The 16,634-nt window shown below is 46.6% G+C and overlaps 1 protein-coding gene across 2 annotated transcripts in view; it reads right to left on the minus strand.

Annotated features, from left to right (window-relative positions):
- TMPRSS6 (transmembrane serine protease 6) overlaps positions 1 to 16,634 on the minus strand; it is a 104,738-nt gene that overhangs the window by 20,758 nt on the left and 67,346 nt on the right. For both annotated transcript variants that reach the window (XM_066594570.1, XM_066594569.1), the window contains 2 exons: positions 12,017 to 12,129; positions 9,633 to 9,742 (listed from right to left, as the gene is read on the minus strand). In XM_066594570.1, coding sequence (XP_066450667.1) covers positions 9,633 to 9,742; positions 12,017 to 12,129 — 223 coding nt within the window. The remainder of the gene's footprint in view (positions 1 to 9,632; positions 9,743 to 12,016; positions 12,130 to 16,634) is intronic.

Here is a 16,634-nt window from a genome sequence, read left to right on the forward strand (position 1 = left end):
GCGGGCTTCATACTATGTAAATATGAACCATGCATACAATATAATGGAGATGGAATAGTTTAATACAACTGAAAATAAGAGTATGTTTCGTAACCCGAAGGCTAAGAAAATGCAAAGCTTTTTACTTCTAATCACAGCCAATGTTCTGCCAAGAAATGAGTAGTATTCCTTGACCTTATTTGTTCGAAATTAGTGCCCATCTTACAAGGACACTGCTCTTCCTGTAGCCTGCCTATGTCACATTAGTATCTACAAAAAATACCATTATTTAGACAATTACACAGAAAATTAGAACCAATAGAGGAATACAAAAGGAAGCAGTCTATTGAGTGCCCTAGGCCTCATGGCCATGGGCAAATTTGATTTGTGGAATCTGCATGGAGCACCCGCGCAGGAGATCCGCAAATCTAGCTGCCCATAGAGAAGCATGGGCGTCCGCAAATGGATTAAAAGCATACGATTTGATTTGCAGACCTTTCAGTCCAGAAAACAAATTGCAGCATGCTCCATTTCAGTGCATTTATCGAGCAGACGGCTTCCATTGAACTCAATGGAAGCCGTCCGATCCCTGGGAAAGCAGGAGATTTAAAAAAAAGGAAACTGTACTGCGCATGTCCGAATGCGAGCCAAGAGGACCATGAGCAGTACAGCGAACCTGGAAGTGGAGGCATCCACGTGGATGCTGCTGCCAAGGAATTCAGGTAAGCAGGGCTCACTGGCTGCAGGCACGGACAGATTCTGTGCGTGATTCCCTGCATATAATCTGCGTGTGCCATGGACACGAGACCTTAGATTGTTGATCCGGAGGAAGGCAAAACAACTGCCATACGGCAGCTACCTATTGCCTCATACTAAGGGACAAAAATTCTTTCCGCACTACAAATTGTCACATGAAGCATGCAGCTCACTTGACTGATGCAATGTTTAGTCCTATTCAGTCACCTGTATCTTGTGTACTGAACCAATATATGTCCTATGCCATTGTTTAATGCATGCTAATTAGAGATGAGCGAGCACCAAAATGCTCGGGTGCTCGTTACTCGAGTCGAACTTTTCGCGATGCTCGAGGGTTTGTTTCGAGTAACGAACCCCATTGAAGTCAATGGGCGACTCAAGCATTTTTGTATATCGCTGATGCTCGCTAAGGTTTTCATTTGTGAAAATCTGGGAAATTCAAGAAAGTGATGGGAACGACACAGAAACGGATAGGGCAGGCGAGGGGCTACATATTGGGCTGCATCTCAAGTTCCCAGGTCCCACTATTCAGCCACAATAGCGGCAAGCGTGCCCCCCCCCCAACAATTTTTACTACTGAAAAACCCTCATTAGCAAGGCATACCTTAGCTAAGCACCACACTACCTCCAACAAAGCACAATCACTGCCTGCAGGACACTCCGCTGCCACTTCTCCTGGGTAACATGCTGCCCAACCACCCCCATAAATAAATCCCATTGCAGTGCCCAGCACAGCTGAGGTAACGTCAGGTTTAATGCAGGTGGGCTTCGGCCCACACTGCATGCCCCAGTCAGACTGGGGTTCTTTATAAGTAGACACATGCAGTTACAACTCCGTGTAGACCGACAGCATAGGTAGGTCCCAGGAAGCCACCGGCGGTACATAAATATATCCCATTGCATTGCCCAGCACAGCTGAGGTAACGTCCGATTAAATGCAGGTGGTCTTCGGCCTACACTGCATGCCCCAGTCTGACCGGGGTTTTAATACATAGACACTGGCAGGTACAAATCCCTAATGTGAAGTCCCTGTGGACCCACAGCATGGGTGGCTCCCTGGAACCCATCAGCGGTACATACATGTATCCCATTGCAGTGCCCTGCTCAGCAGAGCTAATGTCACATACAATACGGGTGTGTTTCGGCCCACAGTACATGCCCCAGTCAGAGTGGTAATATGTACCTTAACAGTAACCGCGTTGGTGGGAATGTGGTGGCGACTGCGGACCTAGTAGCGCGGTTTTATTTAGTTGGTTTTCGGAATGTGGCCAGGATTAAGTGGGCTGTGGTGGGGGGATGGTGGGGGGGCTCTCTTGTTGTGTCGGTAAAGGTGAAATTCTTGGACTGCCACCAGACGGACCAATGCAAAGGTATTTGGCAAGAATATTTTCATTGTTGGAGGAGGAGGGGGATGTTTTTGAGGCACTACGTGTCCTCTCCACGTGTCCGTGGTTATATGCACCTTAACAGTAACCGCGTTGGTGGGAAATGGCCTCGCCAGCATCATGTCTTTGGGAAGCCTCCGTTTCCACACCCCAGTGACATAGCATTAGCAGCGGTATAGGCAGAGCCCAGAATTAGTAACATTTCATCGGTAGCATTAGGGACAGGCCCCAGTAACATATCACTAGCAGCATTATAGGGGGAGCACAGTGTTAGTTCCATTTCAGTAGTAGTAGCAGTCCAGACAGGCCCCAGTAACAATTCCGAAGCAGCAGTATAGGGGGAGCACAGTATTAGTTCCATTTCAGTAGTAGTAGCAGTTAAGACAGGCCCCAGTGACAATTCCGAAGCAGCAGTATAGGGGGAGCACAGTATTAGTTCCATTTCAGTAGTAGTAGCAGTCAAGACAGACCACAGTAACATTCCCGTTGGAGCAGTTTAGGGAGATAACAGTCTCTTTCACATTTCAGTATTTGCAGTATAGACAAGGCCCCAGTTACATTTATGTAGCAAAAGTGTGGGCCAACCCCACACACCTTGCTGTAGCATGAGTGCAGGCGAAGCCCATAAAAATTACTAGGATTACACTGTAGGCGAGGGCCCCAAAAAATTGGTGTACCAACAGTACTAATGTACCTCAGAAAAATTGCCCATGCCCAACCAAGAGGGCAGGTGAAACCCATTAATCGCTTTGGTTAATGTGGCTTAATTTGTAACTAGGCCTGGAGGCAGCCCAGTTAAAATAAAAATTGGTTCAGGTGCAAGTTTCAACGCTTTAATGAGAATTGAAATGTATAAACATTGTTTACAAAAGTAATATGACTGAGCCTTGTGGGCCTAAGAAAAATTGCCCGTTCGGCATGATTACGTGAGGTTTCAGGAGGAGGAGCAGGAGGAGGAGGATGAATATAATACACAGATTGATGAAGCTAAAAGGTCCCTGTTTTTTATGGTGATAGAGAACAATGCTTCCATCCGCGGGTGCAGCCTACGTGTTGTTTAGGTACCGCTGCTGTCCGCTGGTGGAGAAGAGAAGTCTGGGGAAATCCAGGCTTTGTTCATCTTTATGAGTGTAAGCCTGTCGGCACTGTCAGTTGACAGGCGGGTACGCTTATCCGTGATGATTCCCCCAGCCGCACTAAACACCCTCTCTGACAAGACGCTAGCCGCAGGACAAGCAAGCACCTCCAGGGCATACAGCGCGAGTTCAGGCCACGTGTCCAGCTTCGACACCCAGTAGTTGTAGGGGGCAGAGGCGTCACGGAGGACGGTCGTGCGATCGGCTACGTACTCCCTCACCATCCTTTTACAGTGCTCCCGCCGACTCAGCCTTGACTGGGGAGCGGTGACACAGTCTTGCTGGGGAGCCATAAAGCTGGCAAAGGCCTTGGAGAGTGTTCCCCTGCCTGCGCTGTACATGCTGCCTGATCTCCGCGCCTCCCCTGCTACCTGGCCCTCGGAACTGCGCCTTCTGCCACTAGCGCTGTCGGATGGGAATTTTACCATCAGTTTGTCCGCCAGGGTCCTGTGGTATAGCATCACTCTCAAACCCCTTTCCTCTTCGGGTATGAGAGTGGAAAGGTTCTCCTTATACCGTGGGTCGAGCATGGTGTACACCCAGTAATCCGTAGTGGCCAGAATGCGTGTAACGCGAGGGTCACGAGAAAGACATCCTAACATGAAGTCCGCCATGTGTGCCAGGGTACCTGTACGCAACACATAGCTGTCCTCACTAGGAAGATCACTTTCAGGATCCTCCTCCTCCTCAGGCCATACACGCTGAAAGGATGACAGGCAAGCAGCATGGGTACCCTCAGCAGTGGGCCAAGCTGTCTCTTCCCCCTTCTCCTCATGATCCTCCCCTTCCTCCTACTCAACGCGCTGAGATATAGACATGAGGGTGCTCTGACTATCCAGCGACATACTGTCTTCCCCCGCCTCCGTTTCCAAGCGCAAAGCGTCTGCCTTTATGCTTTGCAGGGAACTTCTCAAGAGGCATAGCAGAGGAATGGTGACGCTAATGATTGCAGCATCGCCGCTCACCATCTGGGTAGACTCCTCAAAGTTTCCAAGGACCTGGCAGATGTCTTCCAACCTGCCCACCTGTGCTTGTCCACGCGTCCGTTGTTAAGTGGACCTTGGCAGTAACCGCGTTGGTGAGGGCGCGTACAATGTTGCGGGAGATGTGGTCGTGCAGGGCTGGGACGGCACATCGGGAAAAGTAGTGGGGACTGGGAACCGAGTAGCGCGGGGCTGCCGCCACCATCATGTTTTTGAAAGCCTCCGTTTCCACAAGCCTATACGGCAGCATCTGCAGGCTGATCAATTTGGCTATGTGCACGTTTAACGCTTGAGCGTGCAGGTGTGTGGCGGCGTACTTGCGCTTGCGCTCAAACAGTTGCGCTAGTGACGGCTGGACGCTGTGCTGAGAGACATTGCTGGATGGGGCCGAGGACAGCGGAGGTGAGCGTGTGGGTGCAGGCCGGGAGACGGTCGTGCCTGTGTCCTGAGAGGGGGGTTGGATCTCAGTGGCAGGTTGGGGCACAGGGGGAGAGGCAGTGGTGCAAACCGGAGGCGGTGAACGACATTCGTCCCACCTTGTGGGGTGCTTGGCCATCATATGCCTGCGGATGCTGGTGGTGGTAGCTCCCCGGCTGATCTTGGCGCGACAAACCTTGCACCCCACAGTTCGTCGGTCGTCTGCACTCTCAGTGAAAAACTGCCACACCTTTGAGCACCTCGGCCTCTGCAGGGTGGCATGGCGCGAGGGGGCGCTTTGGGAAACAGTTGGTGGATTATTCGGTCTGGCCCTGCCTCTACCCCTGGCCACCGCACTGCCTCTTCCAACCTGCCCTGCTGCTGCACTTGCCTTCCCCTCTGAAGACCTGTCCTCAGTAGGCTTAGCAAACCAGGTGGGGTCAGTCACCTCATCGTCCAGCTGCTCTTCCTCCGAATCCTCTGTGCGCTTCTCCCTCGGACTTACTGCCCTTACTACTACCTCACTGATAGACAACTGTGTCTCATCGTCATCGGCCTCCTCACCCACTGAAAGGTCTTGAGACAGTTGCCGGAAGTCCCCAGCCTCATCCCCCGGACCCCGGGAACTTTCCAAAGGTTGGGCATCGGTCACGATAAACTCCTCTGGTGGGAGAGGAACCATTGCTGCCCAATCTGGGCAGGGGCCCGAGAACAGTTCCTGTGAGTCTGCCTGCTCCTCAGAATGTGTCATTTTCATGGAGGGGGGAGGCTGGGAGGAAGGAGGAGCAGCAGCCAGAGGATTCAGAGTTACAGCTGTGGACGGCGTAGAAGACTGGGTGGTCGATAGATTGCTGGATGCACTTTCTGCCATCCACGACAGGACCTGCTCACACTGCTCAGTTTCTAATAAAGGTCTACCGCGTGGACCCATTAATTGTGAGATGAATCTGGGGACCCCTGAAACTTGCCTCTCTCCTAATCCCGCAGCAGTCGGCTGCGATACACCTGGAGCAGGAGCTCAGCCTGTGCCCACACCCTGACTTGGGCCTCCGCGTCCTCGCCCCCGTCCACGTCCTCTAGGCCTACCCCTCAGCATGGTGTATTACGAGATAAGCAGAAACAGAACGCTGTAATTAAATGTGCAGCTTATTGGCCTGTGGTTGGAGGCTGACTTTGCGTACGTAACGCACTTCAGAAGCAGGAAACAATTATGCGCAAGGCTGGGTATTAATTCACCAACTACTACCCCCAGCAGAGACGCTGTAAACAGAAGGCACTGACAGGCAGGCCAAATCTTGTATATTTTTAAACTTTGTGGGAACAACCACACTGCCTGTGATATGCACTGTATTTCCATTGCCCTGTTGGAGGCTGACTTCGCGTACGTAACGCACTGCAGAGGCAGGAAACAATTATGCGCAAGGCTGGGTATTAATTCACCAACTACTACCCCCAGCAGAGATGCTGTAAACGGAAGGCACTGACAGGCAGGCCAAATCTTGTATATTTTTAAACTTTGTGGGAACAACCACACTGCCTGTGATATGCACTGTATTTCGATTGCCCTGTTGGAGGCTGACTTCGCGTACGTAACGCACTGCAGAGGCAGGAAACAAATATGCACAAGGCTGGGTATTAATTCAACAACTACTACCCCCAGCAGAGACGCAGTAAACTGAAGGCAGTGACAGGCAGGCCTAATATTGTATTTTTTTGAAGTTTTTGGGAAAAAGCCCACTGCCTATATAGCCAGTATACCTCTTTCCCTGCCTCACCAGTACTGCCCCTATACTGAGTAAAATGACTGCAGACTGAGGACGCTATGGTCTGCACGCCCGATATACAACAAAAAAAGTGCAACACTGCTAAAAGCAGCCTCAACAGTACTGCACACAGTCAGATGTGGCCCTAAGAAGGACCGTTGGGGTTCTTGAAGACTAAAATAACACCTAACACTCTCCCTATAGCAGCAGCAGCATCAGCAGCACTGTCCCTGATCTATGTCAGCATGCATCTGTGGCGAGCTGCGGGCGGGGCAGATTTAAATACTCGGGTGTCACCTGATCTCCCCAGCCACTCACTGCAGGGGGGTGGTATAGGGCTTGAACGTCGCAGGGGGAAGTTGTAATGCCTTCCATGTCTTTCTATTGGCCAGAAAAGCACGCAAATTTCTCAGAGATGAAAGTGAAAGTAACTCGAACATCGCGTGGTACTCGTCTCGAGTAACGAGCATCTCGAACACCCTAATACTCGAACGAGTATCAAGCTCGGACGAGTATGCTCGCTCATCCCTAATGCTAATGGACAAGTGATGGTGTAGTTTCATTCAGTCCTTTTCAGCTCACTTCCTATTTGTTACTATTCCCTCCCTGTAGACTTTTAGAGGCAGTAGCCTATGGCATTTATCCATACTTTGCATTGCTCTAATATTTTTGGTTCTAGTTCCATCTAGCCATTTTACCCTATTGATTGTGATATCAAGCAAGAGACTTTCGGGCACATTTACTAAGACCAAGAGTTATGTGTCAGTTTTCTGCCCTCAAAAACGCACTTTTGCACTTCTCACAACACACTTCATATTTGGCAAGATAGAAGGGATAGACTTTGCAACTTTTTAAAAAGTCTCAAAATCTGATGTATTTTCACTCCAGGTAAGGGTTGGAGTTAAAAAGTGACTTCACTTTACCCAGTAACCCAAACTGATGAAAGTTGCAACAAATGTATCATATATTGTGCGCCTTTGGATAACTTTATTGCAAATGATGGCAACCCTGCCTCCAGCAAAACGGACTTAAAAAATGCACATAATAAGTTTTTCTATTAGCTGAATGCTCGCTGGAGTAAGATGTAATCAATTTATTAAGTGGCAATTGCTTCTGACTGTCCATGTGCCAGAAAGCAAAAACGATGCCAAGTATGAGCTGACATAGATTTGCAGTGTAATGTTTGCCAGTTTCTGGCGTAAAATATAGGGAATTTGTCAGGCCATGGGTGTCCCTGCCCCTTCCACTTTTTAGAATAGTACTAATACATTGTGGGACCACAGCTGTGGCACTATTACTTAGTGAAGATACAGTAAGGGCACTATTATATTGTGGGTCCACAGCGGGGGGACTATTACATTGTAGGACCACAGTGAGAGGCAGCATTACTTAGAGGGACTACAGCAAGGACAGTATCACATCATGAAACCACAGTGGGTTCATTATTACTATAGGGGGCCACTGTGTAGTACAATGCGTGTTGCAATAGCAGGAGGGGGAGGGTATGCAGAAGTGATTTGTGGCTGAAAGAATTCCCAATAGCAGTCAAAACTCAGAACTAAGAAAAGCGAATATGGATGACTCCAAACAGGAGGAGATGCCCCCTGTGATCATCAGAGGGAACCACTGAAATCACTATTACTGTGTACAGTCAGTATTGGAGTACATTATATGACAACTGTATTATTTAGAAGTATACTATAACTGAATGTCGCGGTCTACGCCAGCTATGTGATAGAAGTTGTATGTATATATATATTTTTTGGTGGTGGTGGGGTTTCTGAATTTTGCTATGGAGCCCTGTGAGTTCTTTCTACACCCCTGCTCTACTCTCAGCCCGTTCACTTCATAGATCCCTATTATGCTGTACTTTGGCCAGTAGACCCACAGGTCACACTGCTCTTCTGAAACATGATTGGTGTGGATTTTGATGAGGATCCGCAGCAGACTTCACCCCCTTGAATTGAAAGAGTGAACTTTTCTGCTTATCCAAGTCAAAATCTGATTTTGATATGGAATTTGACACAGATTTTGGTGTGGATTTTCTGCTTCCGAAAATCCACACAAAATCCTCCACGTGTGAATACAACCTTTAAGCTGCCTTCGCAGTGGCATGAAAAATCGCATGAGCTTTGTGCGTTATGACAGGCACAAATCTCGAAAAAAACAAACAAACATTCTTTTGAATGCTTTCATACACTTTAGCGATGTGGAAAACGCAACACAGCGAGTGCTATTTTTCTGCATGCATTTGCATTGCAGCCCATTGTTTTCAACACCTCGCATCCACGGGGCTTTCACATGGTGGCAAGTGCCATACCGGTTAGGATAGGTCGCTACACCTGGGGCAGTGCTGTGTGCTTGACCCCCAGTCCAAAATTGGCCAGCCAGGTCCTGACTGGGGGACTAGTTACATAATAAATGGAAAAAAAAATACCAGAGTGGCCCTTTGGTCTGTTTACATAATTCCTCCATTGTTTCCATGCTACCATCTCCATTGTTCCACTGCTGGTGCCTGCCTATACAGATGTAGCAGCCTCAACACAGAAGTTAGGCACACTACTTTTAATGCTTTGTCACGTGACGTGCAGCAATGGTATATATGAAGCCCAACTGCTACCATTCACTTTGAATGAGAGAGAAATGGAAAGAGGTGAAGTAAACCCAATAATATGAGAGGTTTGAGTCCGAGATATGTGACAAGGATCCAAAAAGCTGTGGACTTCTCTGCTCTAGCACTTTTGGGTCTATATCTCTTCAGTTCCAAGAGTGATGTACTACCCAGCTTGACTGATGAAGAGGTTCACCCCGAAATGCGTGTGTTCTTCTGGCTTTTAAATTCATTTAAAAAAGGAGAAATTGGATATTTCATCCTATTGTCTTACAACTGCTACTAAAGAGAGGCCCAAGTTACCAGTATTTTGTTTCCGCATTTGCTTTGAATGGCCGTGTGTGATACGCAAATAGCGTAGCCATGCCTCTTTAATTCACAGTAGCATGCTAATGCAAGATGCATTTGCGCTGCTACATCGGTATGTTCATCATGCCTGCTTCTCCACTCCATATATGTATCTCCATTTGCTATCCATTGCCTTAGGTGCTATTATTTCATGCTTTCATACAATGCCTTTGAGGTACCATGTTGTATGTTTGAATTGGGATACCTTGATGAATGTTCCTTCGGTCTAAAGGCAGGAATAAAAGCAGTTTTACCTCCTACTTTGGATGGTCCACTGTCCTTGCATACAAGGGGCAAATATGTACTGTCCTGACAGCATGTAGCCTTCAAACCTCAGAGCGATCCCGTATTCTGGAGAGGGGACCTGGCGTGATAATAAGAGACCAACGTAAAGTACACAAAACAGTATAAATCATCAGGAACAACTGTCTGATATATTACACCTCACTGTCCACACGGGGAAAGTACAAATCATTACACCGAGATTGTGATGACTGTATGAAATGCAAACATCTGGCTGTCCTGGTGATTGTAAGGGTCCATGTGCACACAGTTGTAGTTTTGCTCTGTAATTGGGCTGCTAGAGAGCTGAGAGGTGCATGAGCCCTGTAAAAATCAAGGTATTCTCCATTGGACTCCATGTGTACATAGGTATTCTTCCCTACAAGCACTGTTGAACACATGGAGTCCAATGGAGCCTGTATGATGGAGGCTGTATGGCACTGTACTATATGGCCTCCATGTACTTCTGCATGGATTCTGCTATATGCTGTGCCAGTGTTCCTGAGCTCTAATTAATGCAGTTAGGGACATAACCATAGATGTGATTACATTGTGAAACACCTTTATTAATTAAATTAATATCATTGTCTAAATTATATATATGAATTTTACACTATGAATATATTCCCATGGAGCATCAAAGTGCCACACCGTGCGGCAGAGAGCTGCACCAATACAGCAACATGACAAACCACATATGAAACATGTGTTTTTGCCACTATTACATTTTGATCCCAATCACAAAACAGAAATACAGCACAAACTATATATCTAGTTTGCCACCGCGCCATGATGATCTGGGTGTGCACCGCACCATTACCCATCCATGGTCATGTAATGAGAGCATGGAAAAAAGTCATCCCTTGCAAAAATTATAGTTCAGTAATTAATTTTTAGGAAGTAAGGTAGAAAGTTGCTTTAAAACTAACGGCACACAGCCATATTTTTGGCACATGGGTCAAACTCAAGGCTGTGGGCTGAATATGGCCAGCCGTGTCATTTTATGTGGCCCACGATGAGGTCCGGACTCAGAAGTAGCGGCTCTTCACTTTCTGCAGAGGATTCTGAGCTCCGGCATGCACCTCCACATCTCCCTGTTCACCAACTCGCAGGTCGTAGCACAGCTCTGACCCCCTACCCAGACCCCCTAGCCATCCTCCAAGGTAGGAAGCTCGGTGCTAAAAAGGTGGAAGGGGAGAAACCCCATCATAGTGCACTGTGCTTCATAGCCATGCAAGGAGTAGTTACATTTAGGGGTCATTTACATGGACGGATGTAGTTTCGATCCATGAAATGCGCATAATTTTCAGACTGAAACATATTCACTGTGTATTTGGACGTTCTTGTATTTCTTTGTATTTTCACTCGTATTCACTGTTTTTTTAAAATGCTGAAAAAAATGCAAGAAGGTTTCATAGATTTTTTTGCCTTCATGCATAAATATGTAGTGAATACGCATGCATCACACATAATTTACTGCATATTTACGTTATCCTATTGACTTTAATAGGCAACTTCGGTCCATAATATGAACCAAAATATGCTATGTTTTTTTTCATGCATATGAAAAACGCATGCCTGAATATCCCAGTGCAAATCCATGGTGTTTAAGCTGTCCATATTACACGTGTAAAAAAAACCCCACACATGATACAATGCGCAAATATACATGTGTGAATGAGCCTTATAAACTGCCCTTTGAAGGCATCCATAATGCTCCTTTGACCCTCGGTGAAAGTGTTTGACACCCCTGCAATAAGGAATCCCACATGCATAATTTTTCAAACAGACCGATGGTCTCCGTGAAAAAATTAATGGCATATCCTACTCCTGTCCATTTTGATGGACAAGTAAACGGCATGCAATGTCCGTAAGTATGCAGTTTCTCTGAATATTGGACAGCACATGGATAGGTTTTCATGTGCGGTTCAATGAGAATGGGGAGATGGAACAATACCTCTACAGTGCCAGAATTTAGCTTACAATTCCCGGTAATTGTTATAAGGCTTGTCTAAAAAGTCTGACATTAACTTGCAGGAATGCTGCCTTCCAATAGGTGGCACTGCAGAGGTACTGTTCCATCTGACATTTGCATATTTCTCAGAGGAGCATGGATGGCCTTATAAGTCTCCTCACTCACTTTCTAAGTGCTCTCCTTAAGGAGAAACAATACCCTTCTTCACCCCTGTTCAATGAGAGCTCTTCTTCAGTTTCTTGGGCGCATCTCACATTTTAGCCACGTGCCTCTGGCCTTAAGGTGAGAAGGTGCAATACTAAATAATGTAACTTATAATCAGACTATATCAAGATAATAGGCAACTATGTACAGGAATCTGCTAGATAGTCCTTTACTTACTGTAATGTTCCAGGTGCAATATGGATATGGTGGGTAGTAGAAGGGATAATACGGTGTCCTCAGGTGGCCCTGGACGTGGAATCCTTCCTGCAGCACAATGTGCTCTTCACAGGCTGGTAACACAGATAATTGTCTGAACTTCCCGTTACAGAACAGAAGCGTATCCATCAATGTAACTCAATACCAAAAATACTTTGCTGAGTGATATAATCAGGTTAGAGGAGGGAAATCAATGTTTCACCAGTAAATAAATCTCATGTTACACCCTCTAGTAATATCACTATGTAGCTGCTACCATCACATAGAAAAAGCGGAAGTGGAGAGAGTGAAATAGGTGCATCAACTTTGCATATAGTCTTGATTAAATATATTCTAGTTTTTCCTGTATACAGCTCTCATGCGGACCTATGTGTCTCCATAGTTACAAACTACAGATAAAGCCTTTGAAGTCGGATATTACAGTGAGGCTACATTGAGATGAGTGAGCACAATATCGTGCTTAGCAACCTGCGTTTCACACGCACATGTGAGACATGTTTAATTAAAAAATGCTTCACATCACTTCTGTGAAATTGTGAAGAAATGTGTTTCATGTGCGTCAGAAGATTGTTTTCAATGGGAAACATCACATCACACTCGCGTGCACACTGCACAGCATGCGAGTGCCATGCACTGTCTTGTAAAGTCCCATTGGAAACAATGGGCGAGGCGTTCCGAGGGAACACCGAAAAATAGGACATGTAGCAATTCTTAACCTCCCAACATCGCTGTGGGGGAAAAAATCATTCATGTGATTAAGTCCATAAAAAAAAAAATGCAGCTCGTATTTGCAAGAGTTTAGTGCATCTCGCAGTGCACAAAACTCGCGCAAGATTCGCACTCGTGTGCATGTAGCCTCATATGTTCTACTTTTCATCTTCCCCCACTTTTTGCTATCGTCTTTCTTGCTGAGCCTTCTAAAAGACCTTTCACACGGGCGGAATTAGCCCCCAGGACGCACCGCAAGCCATAGTAAATTCTGCACGGAAACCCTGCAGATTTTGACGCAGAATTGAAAATGGCTTAAGGGCTTCTTCACATGAATGTTTTCGCATGCACAAAATTTGCATGCACAAAACGCAGAGAATAGAACCCATTGATTTCACACTATGCTTTTTATGAATAAATTTGGCATGCAAAAAATACACAACATGCTCTTTTTCAGTGTACAAACGCACACCTGATCTGCACGAAATTGTGTACTGAACTGCGCGATAACACCTGTTAGATCACGACGCAGGTGTTTTCCACATCAATGTGAGTGGTCCTGGTAGCACAGAAAAGTACAGTGAAAAGCGCTGATACATGTGCAATAGCCTGCAATAGTGCTCCCTTCACAGCACATATATGTCACGCTATCGCGAGCGTATCTATACCTATGCCCGTCTGTAAACCTGCCTGTAATGCTGTATCAAAATCCGCTGCAGATTTTGTTACAAAATTCCATAGCTCTGCGTCTTGCGGTGCGTCCTGGCGGAATAATTCTATCCATGTAAAGAAGCCCAAAAAGACGTTTAAGCAAAAGGGGACTCGGTGGATATAGGCGCACGAGCGGCTTGTTGAACGTGTTTGTCTGACAATGTATTTGTTCATTGTGTCTCTTATGATAAGGGACGGATATTAATGAACAGAACAGGCTATGTAGGTTCACCTTGGAAGGCTATTTTAGGGTTAATTATCTGCATTAAATTGAGTAGTAGTATCTTTGTAAATATATTGCTTTATATATAGTGTTCTGATCCTGAGTTGCTGGCTGGATTATAGTCCAGAGCTGGATTCACAATTCTGCAGACTTCAAAACTGTCTTCTTTCCAATAATAACCAAGAAGATGAGGGGTTCAAGTCTGAGTATAAGGCCTCCTTCACATGGGCAACAAAGTCACGCGATTTTGTTGCGTTGCTACAATGCTACAAATTGCATGTATGTGAGGCCCATGCTTTCTTATGGGTTCCTTCACACATGCAATGTTTTGTAGCATTCGACAACCTGACACAAAAAACATTGTGGGTTCAGCGATATGCCCGCGACACGCGAGGCATTGTAGCCCATGTTTCCCTATGGAGCCTTCCTCTCTGTTGCATCGTATGAAAACGCGATTTTCGTGCCGTGCGATGCAACATTAACAGTAGGAAATCCTACTGTCGCAGCTATAATCTAAACCCTAGCTGCACAAACCCCCCCCCCCAAAACACATACATCACCTTAGAAGCGCTCTACAACGCCGCTGCAGCTTCTCCCCAGGTTCCGGCACTGTTTCTCTTCTTTATCTTCTGGCCGGGGATTGAAAAATCCCCGCCTCCTGGAAGCACTGGCTGTGACTGGCTGACGCGTAGCCAATCACAGCCAGCGCTTCTAGGAGGCGGGGATCATATGAGCCCACGACCCCCCCACCCTGATTTAAAAGTCTACTTAACCTAATGAGGTCCAGATGTGTTCTTTCCCCACGGTTCTGTGCAGCGTATTGTGCATCCCCTTGCATATTGCGCACACACTTGGGCACCTCCCATAGACTCCTATGGAGACCTTTGTTGTGCAAGTATGCAGAAAGACCTATGCAGGGCAGGACCTATTTTTTTGCTTGTGCAAAAAATGTGCATGCATGTGAGAAAAAAAAAAGAAATGAGGACGAAACCATTGAAATCAATTAGTTCTATTCTCATTGGTTCATCGAGCGCTGCAAATTGCGGCAATGTTTACATGGCATGATTTTTTTTTTATAGCAATGTAGCAGCCTACAAAACATCGCTAATGGGAAGGAATTCATTGGAAAACAGCTAAGTTCCGCCCCGTCCCGCCCCCTCCTATTGCAAACAGTGGCGAGTGCTGAGAGGGGGTGGGAGCTCAGTGCCCTAGCTCCCGGCCAGGCCCGCCTCCTCCTCTTGCAGAGAGGGACAGCGTATATTGGCCGAGCGTAAAAAACTCGACCAATATACGCCTGTCTGAATAAGCCCTCACATACATGTGATTTGTAGCACTGTCGCATTGCAAGAAAATCACACAATTTTGTCGCCCATGTGAAAGCGACCTGAAGCCAAACAGATTCAATAAGGAAGAAGCCAATTTTCCCCATTTAAGGCAAAAAATTCCTTCCTGACTCCAATCTGGCAATCGTAATAATCCCCAGATCACCGACTCCTCTGAAGTTATTAATGATTCTAACATATAATATTGTAACACTCAAGAAAGGCATCCAGACCCCACTTGTATTCTTTTATCGGGTTTGCCATCACCACGGCCTCAAGCAGAGAGTTCCACAGTTGCACTGCTCTTACTTAACTACTACTTCATGTACTCCTGCCTTTACAAAGAGGCACAAGGTCACATTGTGTTGTTTTGCACTGAATGCCATGTACATGGTTGACAAACCACAATTACGTTCTAGGGTTCCCTGTTATTTCAGTGCTTGAATAGAAGTCATTGTCTGAGGTCCCATGTAACACAGTGATCATATTCCACAACTTTCCAGGAACTGTTTAGGGAAGTTTTCATAGTGGAAATATTATTTTTGAATAATGGCCATTGGTGTCCTAATAATAATGTCAGCTAGAAATCCAGCTATTCTTAGGGCTCCTTCACACAAGCTTGTTTGCGCACATTTTTGCCCGTGCAATACACAGAGAATAGAACCCATTGATTTCAATGGGTTCATTTTCATAAGCGCATTTTGCATATACATCTCTGGCCCTCCTTTGTTGGGGTCCCTGTCACCAGTGCAGTGCATGGACCGTCGCCCAGTTGTCGCCCTGTGGCCTAGCCCAGGGAGGCAAGTAGGTAGGGACACGGGAGAGGGTTGGCATAGGGACCCCCTGTCCATCTGCCCCTGCGAGCCTTAACAACAACTACCTGATGATTTCTCTGGTGACCGTAGGTCATTTTTCTCCTTCCAGGAAGCGTGCAGGTTATATTTCGAATTACGTCCCCACTCGTCGGGTTCTGAATACCAGAGGGTGGGTATTGTTATTTCATGTTTGAGGGGCGACCCTCATAACTGGGCATTCTTGCTACCTCCCGACTCACGTTCCCGCCAATCGGTAGATGCTTTTTTTACGGCCCTTGGGCAGATTTAAGATGAGCCAGATAAGTCGGGGTACGTTGTGAGTAAGTTATTGAGTCTTTGGCAGAGAAGACGTCCCGTGGAAGAATTCTGTTCCCAGTTTCGCCTGTTTTGTGTGGAGTCAAGATGGAATCACTGCGCTCTGAAAGATTTATTTCTAACTGTGTTGTCTGTAAAAGATCTGTTGTTGTCGCACCCGGATCCCAAAACGTTAGAGCATGCTGTGACTATCGGGGTAAAAGCTGACCGTCGTCTTACGGCCCGACATAAGACTTGGACCGAACTGCCCATGACCCGGTCCGAGAATTCGTCCATGACCTTAGCTACCTATGAAGTCGACACAATGGAAGTGGGCTCTATGTCTCCAAAGTAACATAAGGAATTCTGGCTCAGGAACCGATTATGCCTTTATTGAGGAGGTCCAGTTCATCAAGTCGCCAACTGCCTCAAGAAACAGCCACCGGAAAACTTCCGCTCCTAGGCGATGTTCAGAGGGATCGCCTAGGAGCTCAGGAACTTCCGTA

Source organism: Eleutherodactylus coqui, chromosome 3 (genome assembly GCF_035609145.1).
Source record: "Eleutherodactylus coqui strain aEleCoq1 chromosome 3, aEleCoq1.hap1, whole genome shotgun sequence".
NCBI classification, from domain to species: Eukaryota; Metazoa; Chordata; class Amphibia; order Anura; family Eleutherodactylidae; genus Eleutherodactylus; species Eleutherodactylus coqui.